The sequence below is a fragment of the Colius striatus genome, chromosome 12 (assembly GCF_028858725.1).
Source record: "Colius striatus isolate bColStr4 chromosome 12, bColStr4.1.hap1, whole genome shotgun sequence".
NCBI classification, from domain to species: Eukaryota; Metazoa; Chordata; class Aves; order Coliiformes; family Coliidae; genus Colius; species Colius striatus.
This window is the reverse complement of record NC_084770.1, coordinates 25,312,548-25,335,946: the sequence shown is the minus strand read 5'-3', so window position 1 is coordinate 25,335,946 and position 23,399 is coordinate 25,312,548. Positions and strand designations below refer to the sequence as shown.

General features: G+C 52.0%; 1 protein-coding gene across 1 annotated transcript in view; it reads left to right on the top strand.

Moving 5' to 3' along the window:
- Positions 1–16,104: 16,104 nt before the first annotated feature.
- Positions 16,105–23,399, top strand: part of A4GNT (alpha-1,4-N-acetylglucosaminyltransferase) — a 178,763-nt gene continuing 171,468 nt past the window's right edge. The window contains exon 1 of the mRNA XM_062005307.1: positions 16,105–16,311. Coding sequence (XP_061861291.1) covers positions 16,105–16,311 — 207 coding nt within the window. The remainder of the gene's footprint in view (positions 16,312–23,399) is intronic.

Genomic DNA, 23,399 nt, shown 5'->3' with positions numbered 1-23,399 from the left:
TCAGCCCCTTGCCACCAGCTCTGCTGCCAGAGGAGGGGCTCAGCCCCTTGCCACCAGCTCTGCTGCCTCTCAGAGGGGTGATTCACCCTTTTCCCAAAGCAAGCTGCCAGTGGTTACAGGACATTCTCTGCTCTGAAGTCCATGTACCACTCCTCCAGTTGCCCACAGCCTGCCAAGCTGCAATGACTCAGGAACAAGCTCCCTGTGCCTTCTGCCTGCTGTGGGCTCCAGCTCCTTGCTGGTGACATGACCAGAATGGTGACACAGCATTTTCAGTAGATGCCATGCAAACGTTGCCTGTTCTGCAGGAACACAAAGGCTTTTGTGCTCTGTGCTTGGAAATCAACAGGAATTGAGCCCTCTGTGATGAAATCTACTGTCACTGCAAAACCCAGTCCAGATTGGATTAAAATAGATATGTTTCTGTACTGCTGCTTTCACACTGTGGTGTTTGTGAGAGGTGCCTCTGTTTGAGGTCCTTCCACAAGTAATGAGCACATGCATGACCTGTGGTACATCTCTGTGGCCCCAGAGGCCATGGTCCCCACAGGAGACAGAGAGGCAGGGCAAGCAACCCTGCTGCCTCCTGCTAAAGGGACAAGTGGGAGGCAGCCAGCAGATCCTGGGCTTTGATCTCACACTGCACCTTGCCAGGAAAGCTCAAATCCCTGGCCACAGCAGGCTAGGAAGCAGCAGACCCCCAAATAGATAAAGGTAGGTGAAAGGCTGAGTTTCACTTGAAGGGATGGGTAGGAACAGGCTACAAGTGCCTGCTGGGACACACTGAGCTCAGGCTGTTGGCCACCTCAAACCAGTCTGCCAAAGCCACAGTGCTGGGAACTAGAAATGGACTATTCAACACAATCTACCATGTTCCTTCAGCATTCTGAGCTACTGGTGTAGATGGTCCCAGACTCTCTGTGTTGGAGGAGAGCTCTGCTGCTGCTGTGCTCTCAGCAATGGGTTCACACTGACTGACTTGAAAAGGCTTGCATGGAACAGGATATCATTCCTCTCCCTCTCCTCCCTTCTTCATCTCTCCCAGACTATTTGTCTTTGCCAGGAACATGGACTGGAGGAGATCAGCCTGGTTCTCAACAAAGGCCCTGCCTGCCTCACAACATGACAAGTGACTGTGTAAGACTTCAAGTGCCACGAGAGCACAGACCATTCACACCACTTCTATGCAGCTGACACTCTTGGAGACCCTGCAGCAAACTTGACTCCCAGAATGAGAAAGCCACAGTCCCAGCTGTACAGGCAGGGAGCAGGGAAGGTCACAGGTACATCCTGAGATCCTCTCAGTCTTGGAAATACATTCAAATAGAGAAAGCAAGGTTCTCAAAGTGGTGATAGGCATGAAAGCCTCAATCAGCTTGCCAAAGACCACTGTGCAACGCTCTGAGTGACCACACTGCTTCTTCCAGCCTGTTTATCCCCACCAAAATAAACTCTAATGACAAAGACCATGCAAAAAGAAAGACTCAAACCTCCCTATTCAAGTCCCTGAGCAACCACTCGTGACAGCCCCTCCTCTGCCAGCCCTGAGAAGGAAAGGTGCTGGGTCCAAGTCAGAGCCAAAAGCATCAGTGGATCTGTTACAGCTACATTGTCTGTATGCTTAATATACCAACATTAATAAAGTCCCTTCTCCAGCTCCCAGACGCTTTCTTCATGCCTGGCTGACTTGTATCACAGAGTGAGAGCTTCACCAAGAACAGCTGCACTAAGTTTGACAGAGCTGGTTTGGCAAATGTCCTTTTCCTTTGCCTGCTAACAACATGTCCCCCCCACCCCCTTCCAGTGAATGCAGCATGCTCCATTTCAGTCCTTTTCCATCCCCATCACTAATGAAGCTGATGGGAAGCAAGGAGTAATTGTGTTTGCAGGTGACAGGGTTGGAAGTGCATTGCTGGGAAACACGTACTTGGCAAGAAGTCCCTGGTTGGGAGGTGAGGGAGGGCAGCCAACTGCGAAATCCCTGGCAGAAAACACTGGTGTCAAAGCAGTGCTGCTCTGCTCAGCCCAGCTGCTGCAGAAAATACAGGAGGAGTGCTGCTTCCACGAGAGCAGCACAGCCAGGAAGGGCTGCATGGTGCTGGAGAACCTGGCAGCCTCCTGCTGTGGCTTCATTTCCACCCTGTGCCCAGATCTGCCCACGGCTGCTGGAGCCTCACTGCAAGACTCTTGTGCCTGCCTAAAATGGGGCAAGTCCAGCCTGTCTGGGGCTCTGGGGAATGGGCTGAGGAGTGCTACTCTCTGGCAAGAAAGGGGATGGGTGCTGGTGCCCAACAAAGATTGCTGCTGGGAGAAACACACGGATTCTAGGTCTGGACTGCAGCCCATAAACCAGCCTTGTGTGCCAGCACTCAACCAAGGCCAGGGAAAGGACAAACCACAGCTCCCAAATCCTGCTCTGGGGCACTGCAATGCTGCAAATGTATCCCCTTTATCCCATGATTGAGCCAGGAGTTGGGTCCCCAGTTTTCATTCCCAGAAGATGCTCTTTTCACAGGGACACAGTACTGGAAGGACAGGAGTATGTGTCGGGGGGCACATGTGGCCAGGCACTGGGGAGCTTTTCTAACCAGAGCTGGGGACTGAAGGCAGAAGACACTCACAACTGTTGAAGTACATGGAGGAAAACAGGTTGACATACCAAAAAACTCCCTCTGGATGAAATTCAGGGCCCAGCCCATACCAGAGAGGAGACTGCAGGGACTGCAGGCTGAGCTGAGCTTGAACAGCACATGAAGGTGATGGCATTGCCTGGAGTCAGTGTGACACGTGGGGCAGAGGTTCCTCATGTGAGACACACAAGAGCAGCCCACTGGCACACAGGGTTGAGCACCATGGTTGAAGGGGACGGGGGCACGTGCCATCCCTTCATGCAACATCTCACCAGGCTGCACTCTAAAGGTATCTCCTGGTCACAGAGACACTGAGTGGTTCTACATCCCCCAATGCTATTGATTTCCTTAGTTGTTTCTCTCTACTACTTCCCAGTTTGCATTTGAGTTAATGCCTGGTATTTCACCCCTGGACAGGCAATGGGGAGAGAGGCTGCATTATTTCTGCTGGCAACCCTTCCTCCCTCCCTCTCTTCCTTCCTTCCTCCCTCCTTTCCTTCCTCCTCTCCTCCCTTCCTTCCTCCTCTCCTTCCTTTCTTTCTTCCTTCCTCCCCCTTCCTTCCTTCTTGCCTCCCTCCCTTCTCTCCTTCCTTCCTTCTCTCCCTCCCCACATGACAGTTATTTATCTGCATCCCATCACAACCTTGGCTGGATTAAGAGCAGGGATGTTGCAACCTCTCCAAGGCAGGGATCCCTTCCTGTGCCTGCTCTGAAGTGCCATGCACATGTGTGCTATAGTAAATACTACTGGTAAGCCATCAAAGGAGTGTCCAACAGGGAGGAGTCCAGTCACACACCACAGTGAGAGGCTTCCACTTCAGGCATAACTCCCACACATGAGCTGGTTCCTGCAGAACGATCCCTTTCAAGGGTGAATAGCCTGAACTCTATTAAAATGGCTGTTTTGATGGTGAGTTATGAATTCAGAAGCCAAGAGCTGCACTCTGCTTCCACCTAAAGAGGATGGAAATCTGAGGTCACTCTGCTGGCCTTGTTCACACCAGATGACAGAGATTCAAAGAGCCAGAGCTGTGAAAATCCCTCCAGCCACAAGCACAAAGGACTCCTCATCTAATTGCCAGACACCACGTTGCTCTGAATCCTGCCCCAATCAGCAGAGATTTGCAAGGACCCCAAGGATGGGCAGGCATGGAGTGAAAGAACCCATTTGATGAGTGGGGCAGAGGGGATGAAACACAGTGCTACAAGGTTCCCCTGCCTCACAGCAGCCCCATGGAGGAGAAAAAGCAAAACAGCCACTTGCTGCCCTGTTTAGTTTCCACTTAAGTTGCCTGAGCACACGTTAATGAGACTCCAGCAAGCAGCCATCCTGAGGAAAAGGCACTCATTTGATCAGGAGGCCTGGCTGCCTAACCTGACCTCGGGAAAAATGAGGAATATTTTATTAATTGAGGTCTTCCCAATGTAAAGAAGCAGCAAAGGAGACCTCTGAGCCTTCCAGCTGCTCCTGGGAGCCTGCTGCCTGAGCTGCAGCAATTAAAGGCACTTGGAGAAGATGAACAGTGTTTTAAACAGGTGTGGGGAAGCTTGGGAGGGGTGGTGTGAGGTGTGCTGTGCTGGAAATGGGGGAGAAAAAGTCTGGCTCTGGTCATTAGCAGCTGGCTGCTTCTACCCAGGAGGCTCCCACACACCCAGGCAGAGCCAGGCTAAGGAGGGAGGCACCTTGCTGGAGAGGGCAATTTCCTCTCCTGAGCATTGGGATCCTCCTGAGGCAGCTGTTTTTAGCTGCACTGAAAATGAGGTGTTGCAGGTAATGAGCCAGCAAGAGGCTGGGGTAGGACAGGGAAAGCCCAGCACAGTGGCCAGAGGCTTTGTAAGTGTTCTGACTAACTGCTTCCACAAGCAAAGGCTCTCTTGTTAACAGAGTTGTTCCTCCCTCTCTGCAGCACCCTGCTCCTCCTGCTTGGCAGAGCTGGCACCTCTAAAGGGGTCTGAGCCCTACAGCCTGTCATTGTGGAGGATTTTGGGTCAGATCCACAGGAGCTGGGTGTCCAGAGCCCACTAGAAACCCAAGGCAGCCAGCCCAGCAATGTTAAGCTCTGCTTCACAGAACAAGGCTTCATCTCCAGCCAGGTGATGCTGGAGCCTTCCAAAGTGCAGGAATCTTGCAGGACTGAAGGCACTGCTTGGGGTGTGGAGAAGGCTACCCCTGAGCATCCTAAAGGCCTTGTTATCCTAAGGTTATGTTCAGTGCTTGTAAGAGCCAAGGAGCAGAACACATCCTCCTGCACATCACACATTCTGCTGGTGATGGACTGTGTGAGCCTGGTCTGCAGCCCTGGGAGCACCCTCTGAAACACATCTCTCCCTCTCCTGGCTGCACAGATGTGTGTTGAGGGGCAAGTGCTCCAGGTGCTGGTGGCTTCTGGTGAAGGGCAAGGAATGAGGAATGCTTGAGGCAGTCTGGCCAGGACACACAGATCATCCCTGCCTGCAGCAGCTGAGTCACTTCTGCCTGGGCCAGTCCTCAGTCACAGAATCACAGAGTCATTTCTTGATTGGTTTAAGGTCTTGGAAAAGATCTTTTTAAGATCATCAAGCCCACCAAACAGTAATCTCATGCTGCCAAGACATGTAGCTTCATCTTCCTGGTTGTGGACCAACCCCAGCTCCACAACACAGAAGACAACAGTCCTGTGGGGTGGAAAACCCAGCTGGGTGAGCTCCTGTGTGCCCTACTCTAGGTGGTCCTGCTCTGGCAGGAGGGTTGCACTGGATGAGCTCTGAGGTCCCTTCCAGCCCTTGAGATTCTGTGACTGTGTGACTCTCTCCATAGCCAGTGGAAGGATGTAACACACCTCTGGGAATCCCACACACATCCCTTCCCTGATGCTCAACACTGGCTGTTTCCAGGACTGACCACTGCCTCTTCTTACAACTGCCCTTGAAAGAGAATGAGCACAAATGATCTGTTTTGAACCAAAGATGTGGAAGGAAGTGGCAGTGAGGGTCTACAAGACCTTCAGGACCTGCTGCCCTCAAGCTTCGGGGCTCATTTCTCTTGGCAGCTCTGGGGAAGAGGGTAGAAAAGTGAGCAGAGGGACAGGGCTGTGGGAACACTGGGCACATTCTGGGGAGGAGGCTGGTATGGGAAGGGAAGGGAAGGGAAGGGAAGGGAAGGGAAGGGAAGGGAAGGGAAGGGAAGGGAAGGGAAGGGAAGGGAAGGGAAGGGAAGGGAAGGGAAGGGAAGGGAAGGGAAGGGAAGGGAAGGGAAGGGAAGGGGAGGGGAGGGGAGGGGAGGGGAGGGGAGGGGAGGGGAGGGGAGGGGAGGGGAGGGGAGGGGAGGGGAGGGGAGGGGAGGGGAGGGGAGGGGAGGGGAGGGGAGGGGAGGGGAGGGGAGGGGAGGGGAGGGGAGGGAGAGGAGAGGAGAGGAGAGGAGAGGAGAGGAGAGGAGAGGAGAGGAGAGGAGAGGAGAGGAGAGGAGAGGAGAGGAGAGGAGAGGAGAGGAGAGGAGAGGAGAGGAGAGGAGAGGAGAGGAGAGGAGAGGAGAGGAAAGGAAAGGAAAGGAAAGGAAAGGAAAGGAAAGGAAAGGAAAGGAAAGGAAAGGAAAGGAAAGGAAAGGAAAGGAAAGGAGCAAAATTCAGCCTTCAGTAAAAGCAAACTAACAAAGAAGCTTTTCAAGATCAATAATAAAATGAGAGGGGATAACAGCTCAGCAAAGGCCTGTTCTGGAGCCCAAGGAAAGCAGCACACAACCTCCCACTGACTGCAGCAAGCTCTCAGAGCCAGTCCTCACAAACTGCATCTGCAGACTTAAAACGTTACCAACAAGTCCATTGTAAGGAAACACAGGCTCTGTTTATTGGCACAGATAATCCATTCCTCTTGCAGGAGAAAAAAAACCAAGCCCATCCTAATCCCCTCTCCTCCTTTTCTCATTAGCAGTGTGCAGCCTGCCATTGTCTGGTCCCAGAGCTGCCGGGGTGCTGCTGGGGCCCTGCTGCAGCTCAGTGAGAAGTGGCTTCACCCTCAGCCCTTCTCAGATAAGGGGAGGGGGAAAGAAAGAAAGAAAGAAAGAAAAAAGGAGGTGAAGGGGAAAGGGAAAAAAACCCCCACAGCTTAAGAAGGGAGTGCAAAGCATTTCATTCTTGCTAGCAGCTGGAAGCAAGGCAGAGAAGTGAGCCCTGGCTCCCCTCCAGCACTGGGTTTTCCCCACACCAGGAGTGGGTGGGACTGAAGCAGTTTTCCAGCATAACCTTATGCCACTGCAAAAAAACCCAAAGGCCTGTGAGGTGGAAGGATCCATGGTGCAGGTGATGAATGGCAGTGCTCCTGGGGGGAATTCAGCTGTGTCATGGGCTGTCAGGGCCAATGGAGGGAACGGGATTTACCTCCCGACAAACCTGAGATGATTTACCTTCCTTTCCTCTGCTCTTGTTGTTCATAAAGGCTGTCTGGGACAGTGACAAGGATCCTGGCCAGATGCATGGGAGAAAAGCTGACAGAACTTGACAGGTCTTTGTGGGCTGGGGAATCCCAGAGTCCTTATGGTTGGAAAAGACCTTCAGGACCATGGAGGCAACCACAAGAGAGGAGAGGGGAGAGCAGGGCCTCTGCAGCCCAAGGCCTGGGCTTTGCTTACAAGCAGCTGGGGGATCAGCAGGGAATTGCTGTGTCTGTCCCCAACCCCAAAGTTATGATTTGCATCAAGGAGAGGCCAGTCCTGAATGTGGGACTTTCTGAAGCTCAGCACTGGGAGGTTCTGGCCTCACTGGGGCTGCCTGAGGCTGCAGAAAAGGCTCTTGGTGTGTGTGGCTGGGAGAGCAGTGAGGCCAGGCAAACAGAGCCAGCTCCTGCTCTCATCACACTCTGGAGAGTTCCAAACTCAGGGCTCTCAGCCTCACCTTGCTGAGGAGATGCCAAGCAAAGAAGACAAATAAATCCTGCTTCATTTGATCTCTCAGGTCAAAGAGAGCCCTCCCAGATCTGCACTTCCTTCTCCTCTTTCCAACCTTTCCCCTTCTGCTCCCAACAACACAACTGTCCCAAAGGACTGCTCCTACCAACACAACTGTCCCAAAGGACTGCTCCCATGGAGTCTCACCCAGGTTGGTACACCCAGCACTGAGGGTCAATGTGACCCACACATGACACCTTCCACCCTGGGACATCTCTGCCTGCCTAAGCACATCAATGCCAAGGACACGGTGTTCTGCCCCAGGAAAGCTTTCTTGCCTGACACCCCTGACTCCCACAGAGCCCAACAAGCCTGTGGCCCAGCAGAAGCATGGGTGGCAATACTCAAAGCCCACACAAGCCTCGTGGCAAAACTCCACACAAATTGCATCACACAAAAGCACCCCTGGACCAGCAGGACAAATGCTCTGAGGTCAGTGTTTGGCCTCGCTTTGCCCTGGGTGCTGAGGGCAAATCCCAGAGCCAAATGCAAGGGAGGGAAGCTGAAACACTCTGCTGTGGAAAAGCAAGGAACTATTATCCACAAAGCTTACAGCAGCCCAGCTGCTGGCTTGGGTTGTCCCCTAGCCCTTGCCTTGTTTTCCCATGGGCTCCCTGCTCCTGCAGCAACCTCTCTGCCTGCCGTCAGCATTTCCACCCCTCTCCACACGGTTTGTAGCATCATTTCTTCTATCACTTTGTCAGGAGGGCCATTAGAAACAACCTAGCCCTGTGATGGCCACTGTCATCCCTGGAGGAGGGTTGCAACCAGCTTCTTTCAGTCTCCCTCAGCTCTGTGTTGCTCTGCAGCAGCTTCTGCTCCCGAGCCTGGGGATGCAGGCACAGAGGCTTTCCCTCTGCTCAGCCTGCTGAAGGTCAGGCAGCAGCGTGGAGTCGCCCAGAGGCTGGAGGTAAAATCAAAGGAGAATGATTGCTGCTTGTGGGAAAGGTGAAAGGCAGGGTCATCCTGCCAATATGTGTGGGAAGGGCAGGAGACTGATTTAAAGAGGGAAGACGACAGAAAGAGACAAGGAGGATGTTTTTCTTGCTTCCACTGAACTCTGTGGCTGTTTGACAAAGCCAGGCTCCACAAATGCTGAGGACATCAGCCCACAGTGGCTGCTTTTCTATCTCAGACCTTCTTTAATGTGTATGATGTGCTGCCCAGCCACCCAGCTTCACATCTTCTCCTTCACTTACTGCTCTTTCAGGGCAAAAGAAGTCCAGACCCACCACTGTTAGTGACAGCCTTTAAAGGGCCTTTGGGTAGGGAGGATGAAGGGACCTGCTGCCTGCCTCAAGAGTTCCCTGCAGCCTGGATGCTCTGCCACGAGCCAATGTGGAGACTGATGCCTACTGCAATGGGATTTAGGAAGCCAGGGGAGGAGGCTGGGTAAGTGCTGCAGGAACAACACCGTGGGGACAGCCACAGGAGAACGTTTGTTGGAAGGGAAGCAATTGCTTGGGCTTATCTGTGCCAGGGTGTTTCTGGAAATGGATCCACAAGCAAATGTTATTGGCAAACAGGAGGATCTCAATGAACAGAGATAGCCCTGAGTCTCCAGCCTCATAAAGCTGGAGTTAAGTTGAAGCATATGCTTCAACCCCAGCCTTGCTTCAGTGAGAGTGTAGCACATGCTTTAAATTAACCATGTGGTTAGGCACCAAGCTGAAGGAAAAATCCATCCTGCACTGGGGAACAAGAGGCCTAAGGTCTGCTGGAAACCCTCCCCTGGGCCCTGAAAGCCCTGGACACAGCAGGAGGAGGCTTTGTGCTGTGGAAACCATCCCTGACGAGCCCTTCCCAGAGCAGCAAGTGGTTCCTCAGGGCTGCTCAGGGGGACAGGGGTGCTGTGGATACCTCAGGCTGTGCAAGGCCCACTTGCAGGGATTGTTTTAACGTCCTGGCTTTGACCTGAAAGTGTGAATTTGACACAGAAACTCTGCATCTTGACCTGGAGGTCTGACAAAGACGAGGAGAAGCAGCGCGAGGAATGCCGGAGGGATAATGCGAAAGCCAGACCCAGCCAGGGCTCAGTCACTGCCTGAAGCACTGGAAGGTGCAGCCACTGCTCTCAGCCTCATCTACTGGGGCTCTTCTGCCTTCTCCACACAATTAAATGGGGGCTGGGGCAGAGGGGAGAAGCATGAAGAGAGCTGCTGACCCTACAGAGGGGATGTAAGGCACTGATGTGGCCTCTTTCACATACAGGCTCTGGTTCCAAGTTAAACACATCAACTGCAGCCTCTCCACCACTTCTCTAGGCAAGGGGTTTCCCCAAGGCGCTTTTCCACCTCTTGTTTTATGTGAAAGCTTTTGCAAGACCTGATGATCCAAGGCAGAAGAAATGCCAAAGCCATGAGGTATTTTGCAACCCTCAGATCTTACTCCTCCCCCAGTGTCCCCCTGGTAACCCAGACAGATGCTCAGGAGCAGCTGGGCTGTGCCACGGGCTGATCTTGTCCACAGACAACTGTGCCCCAGAGCACTCACCCCAGGGTCCTGCACAAAGTCTCTCTACTCTGTCACTGCAAGTCACTGTGAGGGTGAGGGAGCCCTGGCCCAGGCTGCCCAGGGAGGGTGTGGAGGCTCCTTCTCAGGAGGTTCCCAAACCCACCTGGACACGTTCCTGTGCCCCCTGAGCCAGGGGAAGCTGCCTGAGCAGGGGCTGGGGCTGGAGCAGCTCTGCAGGGCCCTTCCAGCCCCCATTTGCCATGCTGGGATTCGATGATACTCCAGTGCAAAACTTATTCAGTCATGCATAGGATGAAGTCAAAGTGGTCTGGTAAGGTCTGGATCTCCTGGCCTGTCACTCCACATCATTTCTCCACCTCCTACTTGCACAGTTTCCTCTTTGCCAAAGAGGTGCAGCTTGGGAAGGAAAGCTGCTACCCAGGGGATGGAGGGGTGTCATTTGTAATTCAGGGGAGGTGACTTTTTGGAGGAAGTGCAGAGGAGAAGGAGAAATGGATGGTGGCAGCTCCATCCCTGCGCTGGTCGGCATGGCAACGCAGCAGCGAGAGGCGGGTCCCCAGCCAGGGAGCCACACACCTCTGCCGGCTGCCTTCCCAAACCAGGGGGCAAGGGAGGGGGCTGCCCCTTGCAAACCGAGCCCTTTCATTCCCTGAGCTCTTTAATATTCCCCACATCCCCCTCTGAGGCAGCTGATTGTCTCACTTGTCAGGTAGAAATCCCTTCCTTCCCCCCTCTCTTTCCGCCGGCGGTTCAGCAATCTGGAGATAAAGGCTGCTGTGATGCAGGGGGGCAGGGAGGGAAGGAGAGGAGGGAGGGAGGCTGTCGTGAGCCACTGCCAGTGACTTTGCCAACGTGATAATATTGTCCTTCATCAGCAAGAGGATTAGGAGCAGGACGGGCTGCGTGGTGCTGGGGATTAATTCCTGCACTTTTCAAGGTCAAAAGGGAGTTTATCAGGCCAGGGCTCAGAGTTTATCGGGCTCCTTACTCTGGCAGCAAGCAAGGGCCAGGGTTTGAAGAGATCTTTGATGCCTTCAGCCATGCAAGTCATCAGACTCCTGTGGTCTCCTCCTACCTTGCTGCTCCTCCTGGCTTTTGGAGTGGATGGGAGCCCGGGGTGGCCCGGGGTGGGGGATGACACAAACACAAGGGGCTGGGAAATGGGAAACATGTTTCTGAAGAGGAAAGGGAAACATCCAGACCAACAAAATTTCCTCTTATGGTTTCAGTTTGCTTGTTGAAACTGAGCAAAATGCTTCAGGGGTTATTTGTGGTGATATTTTCCAGTTTGACTAACAAAAAAAAAGCCCCTAAAATAGCTCAGTGTTCAAAACTCCAATCTGTGAAGTGGCAGCAAGTTTTCACTTTCTAATTGTTTGCTTAAAAGCAAAACTCCTGCTGCAGTGAAAACATTGACTGCAACCACTTCTGTTTGGCTGTAAAAGACAAAGTGCTTTCAAAAGGGAGAAGACAATTAGGAAGGGTAAAAATAAGGCGTGCAAGCAAGTAAAGGAAGCTTTCCTGCTGAGGCTACAGAATGGCTCTGGGCACCAAGGCACTCCTGCAGCAACTTCCCATCACTCACAGCCACGTTGCATGATGGCCAATGACAGGACAAGGGGCAACAGGGACAAGCTGCAACACAAGAGGTTCCAAAGAAACACGAGGAGGAATTTCCTCCCTGTTGAGGTGAGGGAGCACTGGCAGGGGCTGCCCAGATGGGCTGTGGAGTCTCCTTCTCTGGAGACATTCAAACCCAGCTGGATGAGTTCCTGTGTGACCTGCTCTAGGTGGTGCTGCTCTGGCAGGGGGGTTGCACTGGATGAGCTTTCCAGGTCCCTTCCAACCCTTGAGCTTCTGTGACTCTGTGATCTCATTCCTCCCTGTGGTCTGTACACAAATGTCAGGAGGCTGGGGCAACACTTTATTGTGTTGTATCCAGTGACAGGACAAGGGGTGATGGGATGAAGCTGAACACAAACAGTTCATTGTAAACATAAGGAAACACTGTTTCAGTGTTTCAGTGAGGGAGCCCTGGCCCTGGCTGCCCAGGGAGGGTGTGGAGGCTCCTTCCTCGGAGGGCTTCAAGACCCACCTGGACACGTTCCTGTGTGACCTGATCTAGGTGGGAGCTGCTTCTGCAGGGGGCTTGGACTGGATGATCCCTAAAGGTCCCTTCCGACCCTTGCCATTCTGTGACTCTGAAACAGAAGGTCTGATCCACAGGAGCAGGGACACTGGCATCCCACAGAAAAGCATGAATGAGCTGTCACCAAAAGTTTAGAGCCATTGATGAAGTTACACAGGCTCTGCTGCCTGCACCCAGGCTGCTGGCAGCAGGGTTTCCCTGCCAGGCTCAGAGCGGGCACGACGCTGCTCAACAGACTTCAAGGGAAATGATTTAACCTGATAGATTAACCAGTAATTCTATTTTACCATCACTGCACTGAAGGATAAATGGAGCCCTGTTCCCATTCCTGGAGGAGAGACTTCAGACAGACACAAATAAACACACCTCTCCCTTACCCTCTGTAATGTTATTATGGGAGAGGAGTAAAGACGAAGTAAAGGACAAATGAACCCTTAAAAATGGAACCTGTCAACATTGTACCTGTTGCTAATAAAGTCCCATCTCCCTTCCTCTGCCATTCCCCTTGAAGAGTTGACCAAAACGGGGCCTGGAGCAGTGAGGGTGTTAACCTTGAGATACAATTACCTCTGGAGCACCTGACCTCGGTTGGAAGCTGTCTAGAGGACTGCTGGCTGCAGGATGTAAGGCTGCATTTTCCACGCAAATCTCACCCTGAGCCTTTCCCAGTCTTAAGGGGTTTTTTACACCATTTATGACCAATTCCAGAACCTTTTCCTGACTGAGTGGGAAAAGAAAGAGCACAAGCTGGATGTATTGGCTGTCAGGTGGGATTTATACTCGACTTGCTCTTTCTGCCTGTGGTAGCCACACAGTTCCCACTGCAGGCACGGCCAGACACTGCATGGGCTTTAACACATCCCTGCTACAACACCCATGTGTGATGGGTGATGGCCACAGTCCCTCCCCCTGCAACTGAAGCACACTGTGTGGATTTCTCACAAACCACCCCCACAAATTCCAGGGCCAAAGGGCCATTTCCACACGCAGCTCTCGGGCTCACCCTTCAATTAAACTCACTTTGACTCACTGAGAGACTCTTTCCTCTTTCTCCCCTACCCACAGCCATACAAACACCCTCAGAAGAAGTTCAGGGACTAGGAGCAAGCCAGGCATATGCAGAAGGAGCTTGGGGCTGGCTAACTCTGCCTACACCTGCCTGAATCCCTTCACCTCCCTCAACGCTCTGTGTAAACTCTAGCGAAGAGGAAGAGCACCCACAACTCACACCTCTCTGTTCTTCACAGGGATAAGGTAGATCTAATGCCTTCATCAGCTGAGCTGTGTCTTCTGCCTCCACTGAGGATGCCCAAACACCTCAGGGTTTCTGAGACACCTGCTGAAGGAGACAGGGATCGTTGCTCAGTCTTCTGGCTCAGGCAAAGCCAAGGTACATGGAAGAGGGAGAAGGAAAGGTTCCTACATGGGGAATGTGTGGCTGCTTAGCTTAGTTCCTTTGAGTGTCCACAAGAAAAAGTTCAGTCTCCTTCCAAACTGGCTGATAAGTATTTTATAAAACAGCCCTGGCATAAGCCAAAGCAACAAGCCCTACAGTGGGAATGGCAGCCCAGGACCTCTCCTCTCTAAGCACTGACTCACTCATTGGTCTCCCTCCCAGGATCCCAGCATGGTAAATGGGGGTGGGAAGTGCCCTGCAGAGCTGCTCCAGCCCCAGCCCCTGCTCAGGCAGGTTCCCCTGGCTCAGGGGGCACAGGAACGTGTCCAGGTGGGTTTGGGAACCTCCTGAGAAGGAGCCTCCACACCCTCCCTGGGCAGCCTGGGCCAGGGCTCCCTCACCTCACCACGAAAGGAGTTTCCTTATGTTCCAATGGAACTGTTTGTGTTCCAGCTGATGTCCATTACCCCCAGTCCTGTCACTGGGCACCACACAAAATAGTGCTACCCCATCCTCTTGATAAGCACCTTTCAAGTACTTGTAAATGTTACTGAGATCCCAGCTCAGGCTTCTCTTCCCCGGGGCCCGCAGCCTTTCCTCCTCACACACAGGTTCCATCCCCTCAGCATCTTGGTGGCCCTGCACTGGCCTCTCTCCAGCACTTCCCTGTCTCTCCTGAGCTGGGGAGCCCAGACACAGGACTCCAGATGAGGCCTCAGCAGGGCAGAGCAGAGGGGGAGCAGAACCTCCCTCATCCTACTGCCCACACTCTTCTTGAGCCCTCCCTGCAATAGTGCTCCCATCCAAAAAAGACCACGGGCACCCCATTGCTTGGCCTGCCCATACACTGAGGCACTCACCAGCACAGAAAGCCTCTCCAGACTCCTTTTGCTTGCAAGAACAAAAGTTCCTCTCTGCATACTTGTGCAAATAACAAATCTTGGCAGGGACAGGGCTGGATGGGATCCTGAGCTGGAACTGGCAACTGCCTGCCAATGCTTTACTGACACTGCTCAGCTGAGCAGAACCACGGCACCCGGAGTGCTGCACCTCAGCTCAGCCACACCAGCAAACACCCAGGACTTACATCTGCTCTGACTCTTGGCTTCCACTTGGAAGGAGTGTTATTTTTACTGACTTGACTTATATGATAGCTGATGTATCTAACAGCAGTGGCAATAATAACGATGATGATGTCTTCATTGTATGTAACTCTATCCATCCAAATATTCCCATGCACTTAACAGATCTTTTTCTATCTAGGAACCACTTCCACTGAAAGATAAGTGTGCAGATAAAGGAAAGGCAGCATTTTCAGACAGAAACACAGTATTTTTCAATAATGACACCTGGTTAAGCCATTTTTCCCGTGGTGGAGGGAAAACCATGTGAAAAAGCTCTTTGTAGGTCTCCACTTTCCTTCTCCTCCAGAGGGACAACCCATTCACTCTTGGGTTTACAGAAATGGAAATGTCTACACCATGTTCCTTACTAATGTCCTTCAGAAGCTCTTCTGAACATCAATTTGAATGCCACATTGCCTGGGGAGCATTGCCTTTTGCATCTCCAGTACCTCAGAGCATACCTGTCATTCCAGTGAGATATTAGGCCTTTGTAGAAAGAGCTGATCCTTCCTTAGCTTTGACTGCAGAGAAACTTTCAAAATAAGACAAGAAACTCTTTCTTAAATGGAGATTTCTCTAAAGTCTGTCTGCTCTGACAGCCCCTTGAAGGCAGCCCACCAGGAGGAGACCCGATTGACATGATGCTTCATGACTGAAGGAGAGCCCAGCTTTCTGGTGTCCACCTCCCCACCTTCTGACTTTCAGAGTTGCTACAATGATCTGCTGAAACAAGACTGGAGTTTGAAGTGTTGTGCACAGTTTGATCTTAAAGTAGGGATGTGCTGCTGGGGGTATCAGTCACATTGTCTTCAGGGAGAGAAAACAGATCCAGATCTGAAGGGGACACATGTAAGAAAGACTGAATCTGGTTTCTGTCCTCTGTGTTATCTTTCCTTGAAGGCCTCTGAAGGTTCAAGACTCCAAAAGATACACAGCTTAGGATGGCCTGTCCCACACCACTGATGCAAACTGCCCAGGCGTTTCACAGAATCACAAGGGGTGGAAGGGACCTGGAAAGCTCATCCAGTGCAACCCCCCTGCCAGAGCAGCACCAACTAGAGTAGGGCACACAGGAACTGACTCCGGTGGGTTTGAATGTCCCCAGAGAAGGAGACTCCACAGCCCATCTGAGCAGCCCCTGCCAGTGCTCCCTCACTCAACAGGGAAGAAGTTTTCCCTTGTGTTGCTTTGGAATCTCTTCTGATCCAGCTTGTACCCATTGTGACCTTGCACCGAGTCCCTGAGCATCTCAGCAGCATTTCTGCTGGCCACATCCAGAGGACAACACAGCTCCCTGAAGAAAGAAACCACAAGACCAACAGAAGACCAGCAACACTTGTGCTCAACAGTGCTGAGCCATGGCATCAGATGATGTGTGTGGGATGCAGAGACCCCAGACATGACTGAACGAGATGGCATTTGGGTTTGGAGAAGAAAAGATCAGCGTTGACACCTGCTGGAAGACATCTGCCCACCCCTCAGCAGAAGCTGTGTTGGCTTATCCTGTTCCAGACAAGCAGTCCTGCCAGTTCCTGACATCTTCTCCCACATACCTGCCCTACCTGGCTCATCAGAACGAGCTGCCCTTCTCCCCAGCCAGAGAGGAGCAGCTGCAGCAGGTCTGTAAGAGCAAAAGCAGTCTCAAAAAACCATAATGTGCTCATTTCTCTTAGTGGAGATTTGCAGAATGACTAAGAATAATAGCAGCTATCAGCTGGTAAGTGCAAGCAGGTGGACTAATGACTTGTCCCAGCAAAATTCCAATGCTTTATTATTTATGGGCCAGACACAGTGCTGGCATTTGCTCCCACTCGAGGGTCAGGTTTGCTTTCTCGTGCCCAGCACTCAAACCACCACCACAAGCTGTGTTTTTAAGTAAACTGAGAAGTGACCTCAGTTACTGCTGTGTGGCAAGAATATATTTCTGGTTGCTGCAGCTGCCTGGTATGGTTCCTTGTCTGACATACTCATTAGAGATTAACTGCTACTTACAACACTGCTTGGGACCAGCCTGGTTTCTCCTGGCTGGAAAGGCAGGAGGAGCCCTTGGGAGGTTTGTCCCGTGTTTTGGTAAGGCAGAGTGCTGATGTTCAGATTTCTGCTGCTGCCCCTGCCCTACAGGAACAACTTCATTAGTACTTGCTCCAAGGAGCAGCCATTAACACACAGGGAGAGAAACACTCGCTGAATATCTATTTCACATGGATGCACACTCCCTTGTTGAATCTCTTCCAAGCTGTGCCAAGGGGAGGAGGTATTAGGAGGAGCTGCCTGGGGGGCTGCCAGCTGCCAGCCCCCTCAGCAGAGCAGGCAGCAGAGCTGCTGCAGCATCTCTACCAGAGCAGAGCTGCTGGCCTGTCCCTCTCAATCTCAGCCCTGTCAGGCTGAGAGCAAATATCTCCCAGCCAGATTGCAAATGCTGAGCAGACATCCAGCTGCTACTGGCAAACTCCAGCAGGTCATTTAGGAGTGATGCCTGCCATATCCCAGCGATGCTGCCCGAGCCTGCCTGCCCCTGCCTCTGCTTTTAACAGAGGGTGTGAAAATCTGTATTATATGGCAAGGTACAATATCCACGGGGAAGACACTGGAGCATAATGCAAAGAAATGTTCCTGTATTGATCTGAGTCACACACTGGTTCCTATAAATTCATGTGACCAAGAGAATCTGTATTTCAAAACACATATTAGAGAAAATATAATTGAAGCGGAGAGACTGAGATAAATTCTTGTTATCAGCTGTAGTTACCAAAGCAGTAAATCATTGTCACAGCACAAGCTTTTATCCATATTTCCATATTAACACCAAAGTTGTACTCTGTGCTGGTGCTGCTGCACATAAAAGGCATCAGCATGACCTGAAGCTGTTGAGCAGGGACAGCACTGGGCTCCTCATCCCATCCCCAGCAGCCATCCCCACACCACTGCTGCTCTGCAGTGCTGGGTGGACAACCCCCCAGGCTGTCCTTATCCCCAGGGATCCTTACAGCTCATGCATGAGAAAAATGTCCCACCCAAAGTGGAGTGAAACATCTCTACCTGGGGAGACTCGTGACCTTGGCACGGCTGTCTCAGAGTCCCTGGGGAATGAGCAGAAGAGCAGCACGTCTCCTGTTCTGCACTCAAGTCACCAGGTGACCCCAAAGGCTTGGCAGGTCACATAACAGCTGAGACTGCCTGGTGGCTGGACTCCAGGAGGAAGAGCAGGTGCTCAACTGACATGCCTAAAAGCCTACCTATCCCTGGAAATGTGCTTCTGCTACCTCTGAGTCCTTCATGTCTCCACTTTCAGAAGCACTACCCTCTCCCAGCAAGCTCTGTCACTTCAAGGCTTCTCCACACTCCCTTCCAGAGGATCCCAGCTGTCTGCAAAACCCCTGGCACTTCAGCATGCCCCATCCTGCAGCACGGCTGCATTGCTCAGGGGGTCCTGCAGGACCACTCAGGCTCCTGACCTAGCCACAGAAGGCCATGACAGCCCCCTCTGTATCCCCTGCCCAAGGGAAGGTCTCTGGCACTGGGAACGCTCTGCCTTGGTCTCCTGTGTGGACATTTGTTGTAAACAACAACAACAAACGGACCCGACTTTCGGTTCTGCTTGAGAGAATGTTTTGGCCACGAGTGTGCATTTCAACAGGTGACAAACAAAACCTTGTAGGAGACTCTGTAATAAACACTCTCAATTTAGGAGAGTTAAAAGACTCACAAGGAAAAGCTGGTTTAGCTACTGACTGAACTGATGCTCGTAAGCGAAGCTGAGAGAAGCCTCCCCTCACACAGGCTGCCAGTGAGGAATGGACCGATGCAGCTCGGTCACTGTTGTCATTTTTGCCCCTCATCTGTTTGCTTTTTGTTTGGAACAAGACAGTGAAGCCTTCCCAATGAATACTGTAAAAGGAAGAAGTCATTTGGAGGCAAACCATCAACTTTTCCTTCAACACCTCGAATCCTTTTGCTGAAACAAAATGGTTTTTCCAGCAAAACCTCTTGGTTTGTGACAGTGATTTTTTTGTGCTACTGGGTCAGCACTTTCCTTGCATAATGCACAAGCCAATTACTGCTCTCTGGCTGCGTTGAGATTGCCTTTGGAGGAAAGGGCTGCAGTTAGAGACCACGCTTCCCATGCACAGCCTGCTCCTGATGAACAGGGGAGAGCAATAGTGAAGGAGCCAGCATAAAAATCATCATAAACAAACGACAGCAGCTTTTCCCACCTCTGTGCCGTTGCAAACACGACTACCCAGCCACTGCTCCCTTGCTGCCTGTGTATCCTGCTAAATCTGAAGTGCTAATCTATTCCTGAAGCAGCCATGGCTTGAGCTGAGATGACCCCTGTGACTGGTTTTATTCTGCCTACGGACACGATGCTCAATAGTGAACGTGGACTGTTCCTCTGGAGTGCTGGGGGACTCCACAGCTCCCTTCCAGGCAACCCCAGCGTGGCAGGGGACAGGATACATTGAGAATGTCTCTTTCTGCCGTTTTTCTAGCAAGCAGCAGAAAACCACCACGAAAACCACCACGACTTGCTGAACCTTCTCGCCTCAGAACAAACACATACTAGGGGCTCATTTATTTCTGATGGCCTGGATGTAGTCCAGAAGCTCCATCTGTTTACTTGCACCTCTCCATCCCGGATCCAACCCACCCATTGCCCCTTTTCCCTTCCCTTGGACTCTCCTAAAATTTATTCCCCTATTTCCTGGCCGAGTAGAAAAAGCAAAAGAGCAACTTGCTGATTGATTTCAGCCTCGGAAAGTCCCTGTCATCTTGTTTGATGACTTCATTGCAAAAATGAAATAGGCAAGGGAGAAGCAATGTTTTCAAAACAATTTGGAGCAAGAGGAGGAAGGTAGTGGGAGGGGAGCCATGGGAAGTTGATGGCCTTTATTCTTCAATTCCCATGTTGCGCCTGGCTTGCTGCAGGCTATAGAGAGAAAGCAAAATTGTTATGATTCTTATTAGCTTTTATTTTATAAAGCCTGAACTACACTCTGTAGGGGTTTCAAACTGAAGCTGCAAATCACATGCATGCCTGCCTGCCTGCCTGGCCACCTTATCTTTACGTGAATGTACTACCTGTCTGCGGGGAAGAACAACTCGTGTCTTTTTGCCAGTCACAAGCGAGGTGGCTAGTTAGGCGAGAGAAGCTGTCTCGGCACAAGGCAGCCCTTCATTCCTGCGTGGCAGAAATCCGTCTGACACGGATCAGGAGTGACTGCTGTACGTCACTCACACACCTCTGAGAACAAAGGCAGCAGTCCCAGCCTTCCTCCCTGCAACAACAACCGGCTGGCATCAAATACAGCGGGAGAGCGACAGGCGGAGAGGAGCCCGCGCACAGCCGTCGCTCCCGCGGCCGAGGCACGGCCAGGGATGCCCCACGGCCTTTGCTCACACTCAGCTGCTGGCAGCACCCTCCAAATCCTCCCAACACACAGTTATTCTCCCAACACTCTCTCCTCCCAGAGCAGCCTTAAGGAAAGCGAGGTGTAAACAAAAGGGTGACCTACAGCACCTTGAAGATCGCAGTGTTTGCGCTGGTAAAGTCTGCGCTGAGCCTCTCACCTCACACCTCGCTCCACACAGCCAGCACCTGAGCTCTGGCCCTCTGAACGCTCTCTCACGACCAGCTGATTTGTGGATGAATAATAAACCCCACTGCATTATTTATTGCTTGTGTCCCAGTGTGCTGAGAGGCAGCAAAGAACGTGGAGCACCAGGGTGTAAGGATCTGTGCACTCCTAAGAGAAACACCAGCTCCAGTGGATCTGCAGCCTAACTAGACAAGACAGATGTGGCATAGGAGAAGGAACAGCAGCCAAAGAAAGAGATGTGTTTTGTTCAGTGCTAATCTCCAATGGTCTTCTCAAGGCAAGTGAATGAGACAAAGGATCAGAGGCCAGATTTGCAGGGGATGATGATGTCTAGGTGAGGCACCGGCAACAGCTTCTGCCCCCGGCAGCACGGCTTTTGCAAGGCCACAGGCACTACACCCAGTAAAAGCCTTAGAAAAGCACCTGGACTGGTGTTTCACCTCTCTGCCATTGGCAGGATCCCACTTAAACCAAACATTGCTGCTTCTGAAAATCTCTTCCTCCCCTTCAGGTCATTCCAGAGAACTGGCACAAAGCCCCAGTTCCTGCACCGTGCTTGCACACAACACCCGAACGGCCCAAAGCCCCAGGCACAGGAGCCCCACAGCATCCAGAAACACCACAGCTCTGTGTCCTTTTCAGAAAAGAAAAATGGTCTCAAGAAGACACGTTTCTTAATCATCATCAAGATTTAAGGAAGATCCTGCTAATTGCCAGCACAAGCAGAGTGCTCATTTCTCCCCCAGCACATTTCCATCCCCTCCCAGGCATGTTCTGGCTCCTGTGTTATTTGGGAAGGATCCTGGCAAAGGAGGTGATACTTTTTTTTGGAGCAGGATTGTTGGGTTTTGATGATAAACAAGGTCCCAGGAAAGCAGCATGGCTTAGGCACCTTGCATGAATGAGGAAAGGGCAGAATTTCCTGGTGAGATTTCGCATAACAATGCCCGTTCTGTTGGCTCTGAGAAGGGCTGGCAAAAAGGAGACCTTGCAGGGCTTTGAAGAGAAAGTAAAGGCTGGGGAATCAATAGCACGGTGTTTCTATGCAATAGCACTATCAGAGGCATCGATCCACACGCTGGGGTTTATGAACAGTGCAGAAGGCCACCTCAGCATAGCAGGTTGTGCCCAGCTGGGCAGAGCAGTGGGAATTCACACGGTGCCTCCGTGGTGACTGCACACTCATGGAAAGGAAAGAGGGAGATCACAGAATCACAAGGGCTAAAAGGGACCTGGAAAGCTCACCCAGTGCAACTCCCCTACCAGAGCATTTAGAGCAGGGCACACAGGAACTCACCCAGCTGGGTTTGAATGTCTCCAGAGAAGGAGACTCCACAGCCCATCTGGGCAGCCCCTGCCAGTGCTCCCTCACTCAACAGGGAACAAATTCTTCCTTGTGTTTCTTTGGAACCTCTTGTGTTCCAGTTTATACCAATTGCCCCTTGTCCTGTCACTGTCATTGGCCATCCCTGAGCACAGCCTGGCTCCAGCCTCCTCACACCCACCCTTGATGTATCTGTAACCATGAATGAGGTCACCCCTCAGTCTCCTCTTCTGCAAGCTACAGAGCCCCAGCTCTCTCAGCCTTTCATCACAAGGGAGATGCTCCATTCAATCATCATTGGAGGAATACCTGTGGGACCCCTGGGTTAGAAAGGCATATCCCAGGACAGGGAGGGCCAGGAAGCAATCAGGACTAGCTACAAATGATATGCCCTTACCCAGAGGAGGCAGAAGCTTGTTGGTATCTGAAGCCAGGTCTCATTACTGGTCCAGGTGGGAGCATGCATTTCAGGCAGCTACCGGTTTCTTTTGAGTGCTGAGTATCTCAGCTATTACTCTGAGTGCCAGGCACATCATCTCCTGCACCAGCAACACTGGTCCCAACACTGCTCAGGATCCCCAGCTCAGAGCATGAGCTGACAGCAACGTGTCCCCTCTTGTTTAGCTATTCAATAATTACTAAACCTCCAGACTCCCTCCACAAATCACCCGTGAGTCCCACGTGACTGGCAGGAGGCTGTTGGCTCCACCACGGATAACAGGCACAAGGAAGTGGTACAGAAAGCTGCAGAGAGGATTTTGCAAGCTGTTTCTTTCCAGAGTGAGATCCATTTTCTTTTTCATTACCTGTCCCTGTGTACAGATGCTCAGCTCTGCATCTGCAAGCAGACACCCACTGCTGTTCCCAGCGCTGCTGCCCCTGTGCCCAGGCGCTGCTGCTTGGAAAAGGCCAGAGGCAGCTGTTTACAAGCACAGTGCTACACGCTCGTAACAGCACAACAGATTGGGAGTCCTTGGAGGATTGCTCAGGATAAAAATGTACAGGATAGAACATGGTCCAGAACACAGGTAAACAGAGAGGATGGGTGGACTTCTGCTGGCACTGCAGCCCCTGAGAGAACGGTGCCAAGAGAGCGTGTGGGCCAGTGGTGAGGCCCCGAGAGGCTGCTGGGGCTTCACTTTCATGTCCAACCCTCTTATCAAAATGTCCTTGTCCTTTAAAAGCACAGGATCATCACAGCTGGAAAAGATCTTTAAGCTGCTGCAGTCCCAGCCCTGCCCTCACCCTGCCAAGCCCACTGTTAACCCACAGCTCTCAGCACCTCAGCTCCAAAGCTTTGGGATCCCTCCAGGGCTGGGCACTGCCCCAGCTCCCTGGGCAGCCTGGCACAGGGGCTCACATCCCTCTCAGGGAAACAGTTCTGCCTCAGCTCCAGCCTCAACCTCCCCTGGGGCAACTTGAGCCCCTTTCCTCTTGTCCTGTCATTACTGGGAGCAGAGCCTGACCCCCAGCTCCCTGCAGCCTCCTGTCAGGGAGTGTCAGAGAGGGCTCCTGTCTCCCCTCAGCCTCCTCTTCTCCAGGCTCAACACCCCCATTCCCTCAGCCCCTCCCCAGCCCCTTGTGCTCCAGCCCCTTCCCCAGTTCCAGAGCCTGGCCCTGGCCACGCTCCAGTACCAAAACATCTTGTAGTGAGGAGCCCAAATGTGCTGGAGTTCTTTAAACCCACAGAACTGGATTTAGGCAGATATATGAACCCAGGCAAAATAAAATCTAGCAAACCTTCATATAAAAGAAATCCCTGGGGAAAGGCCCATTTACTTTCATT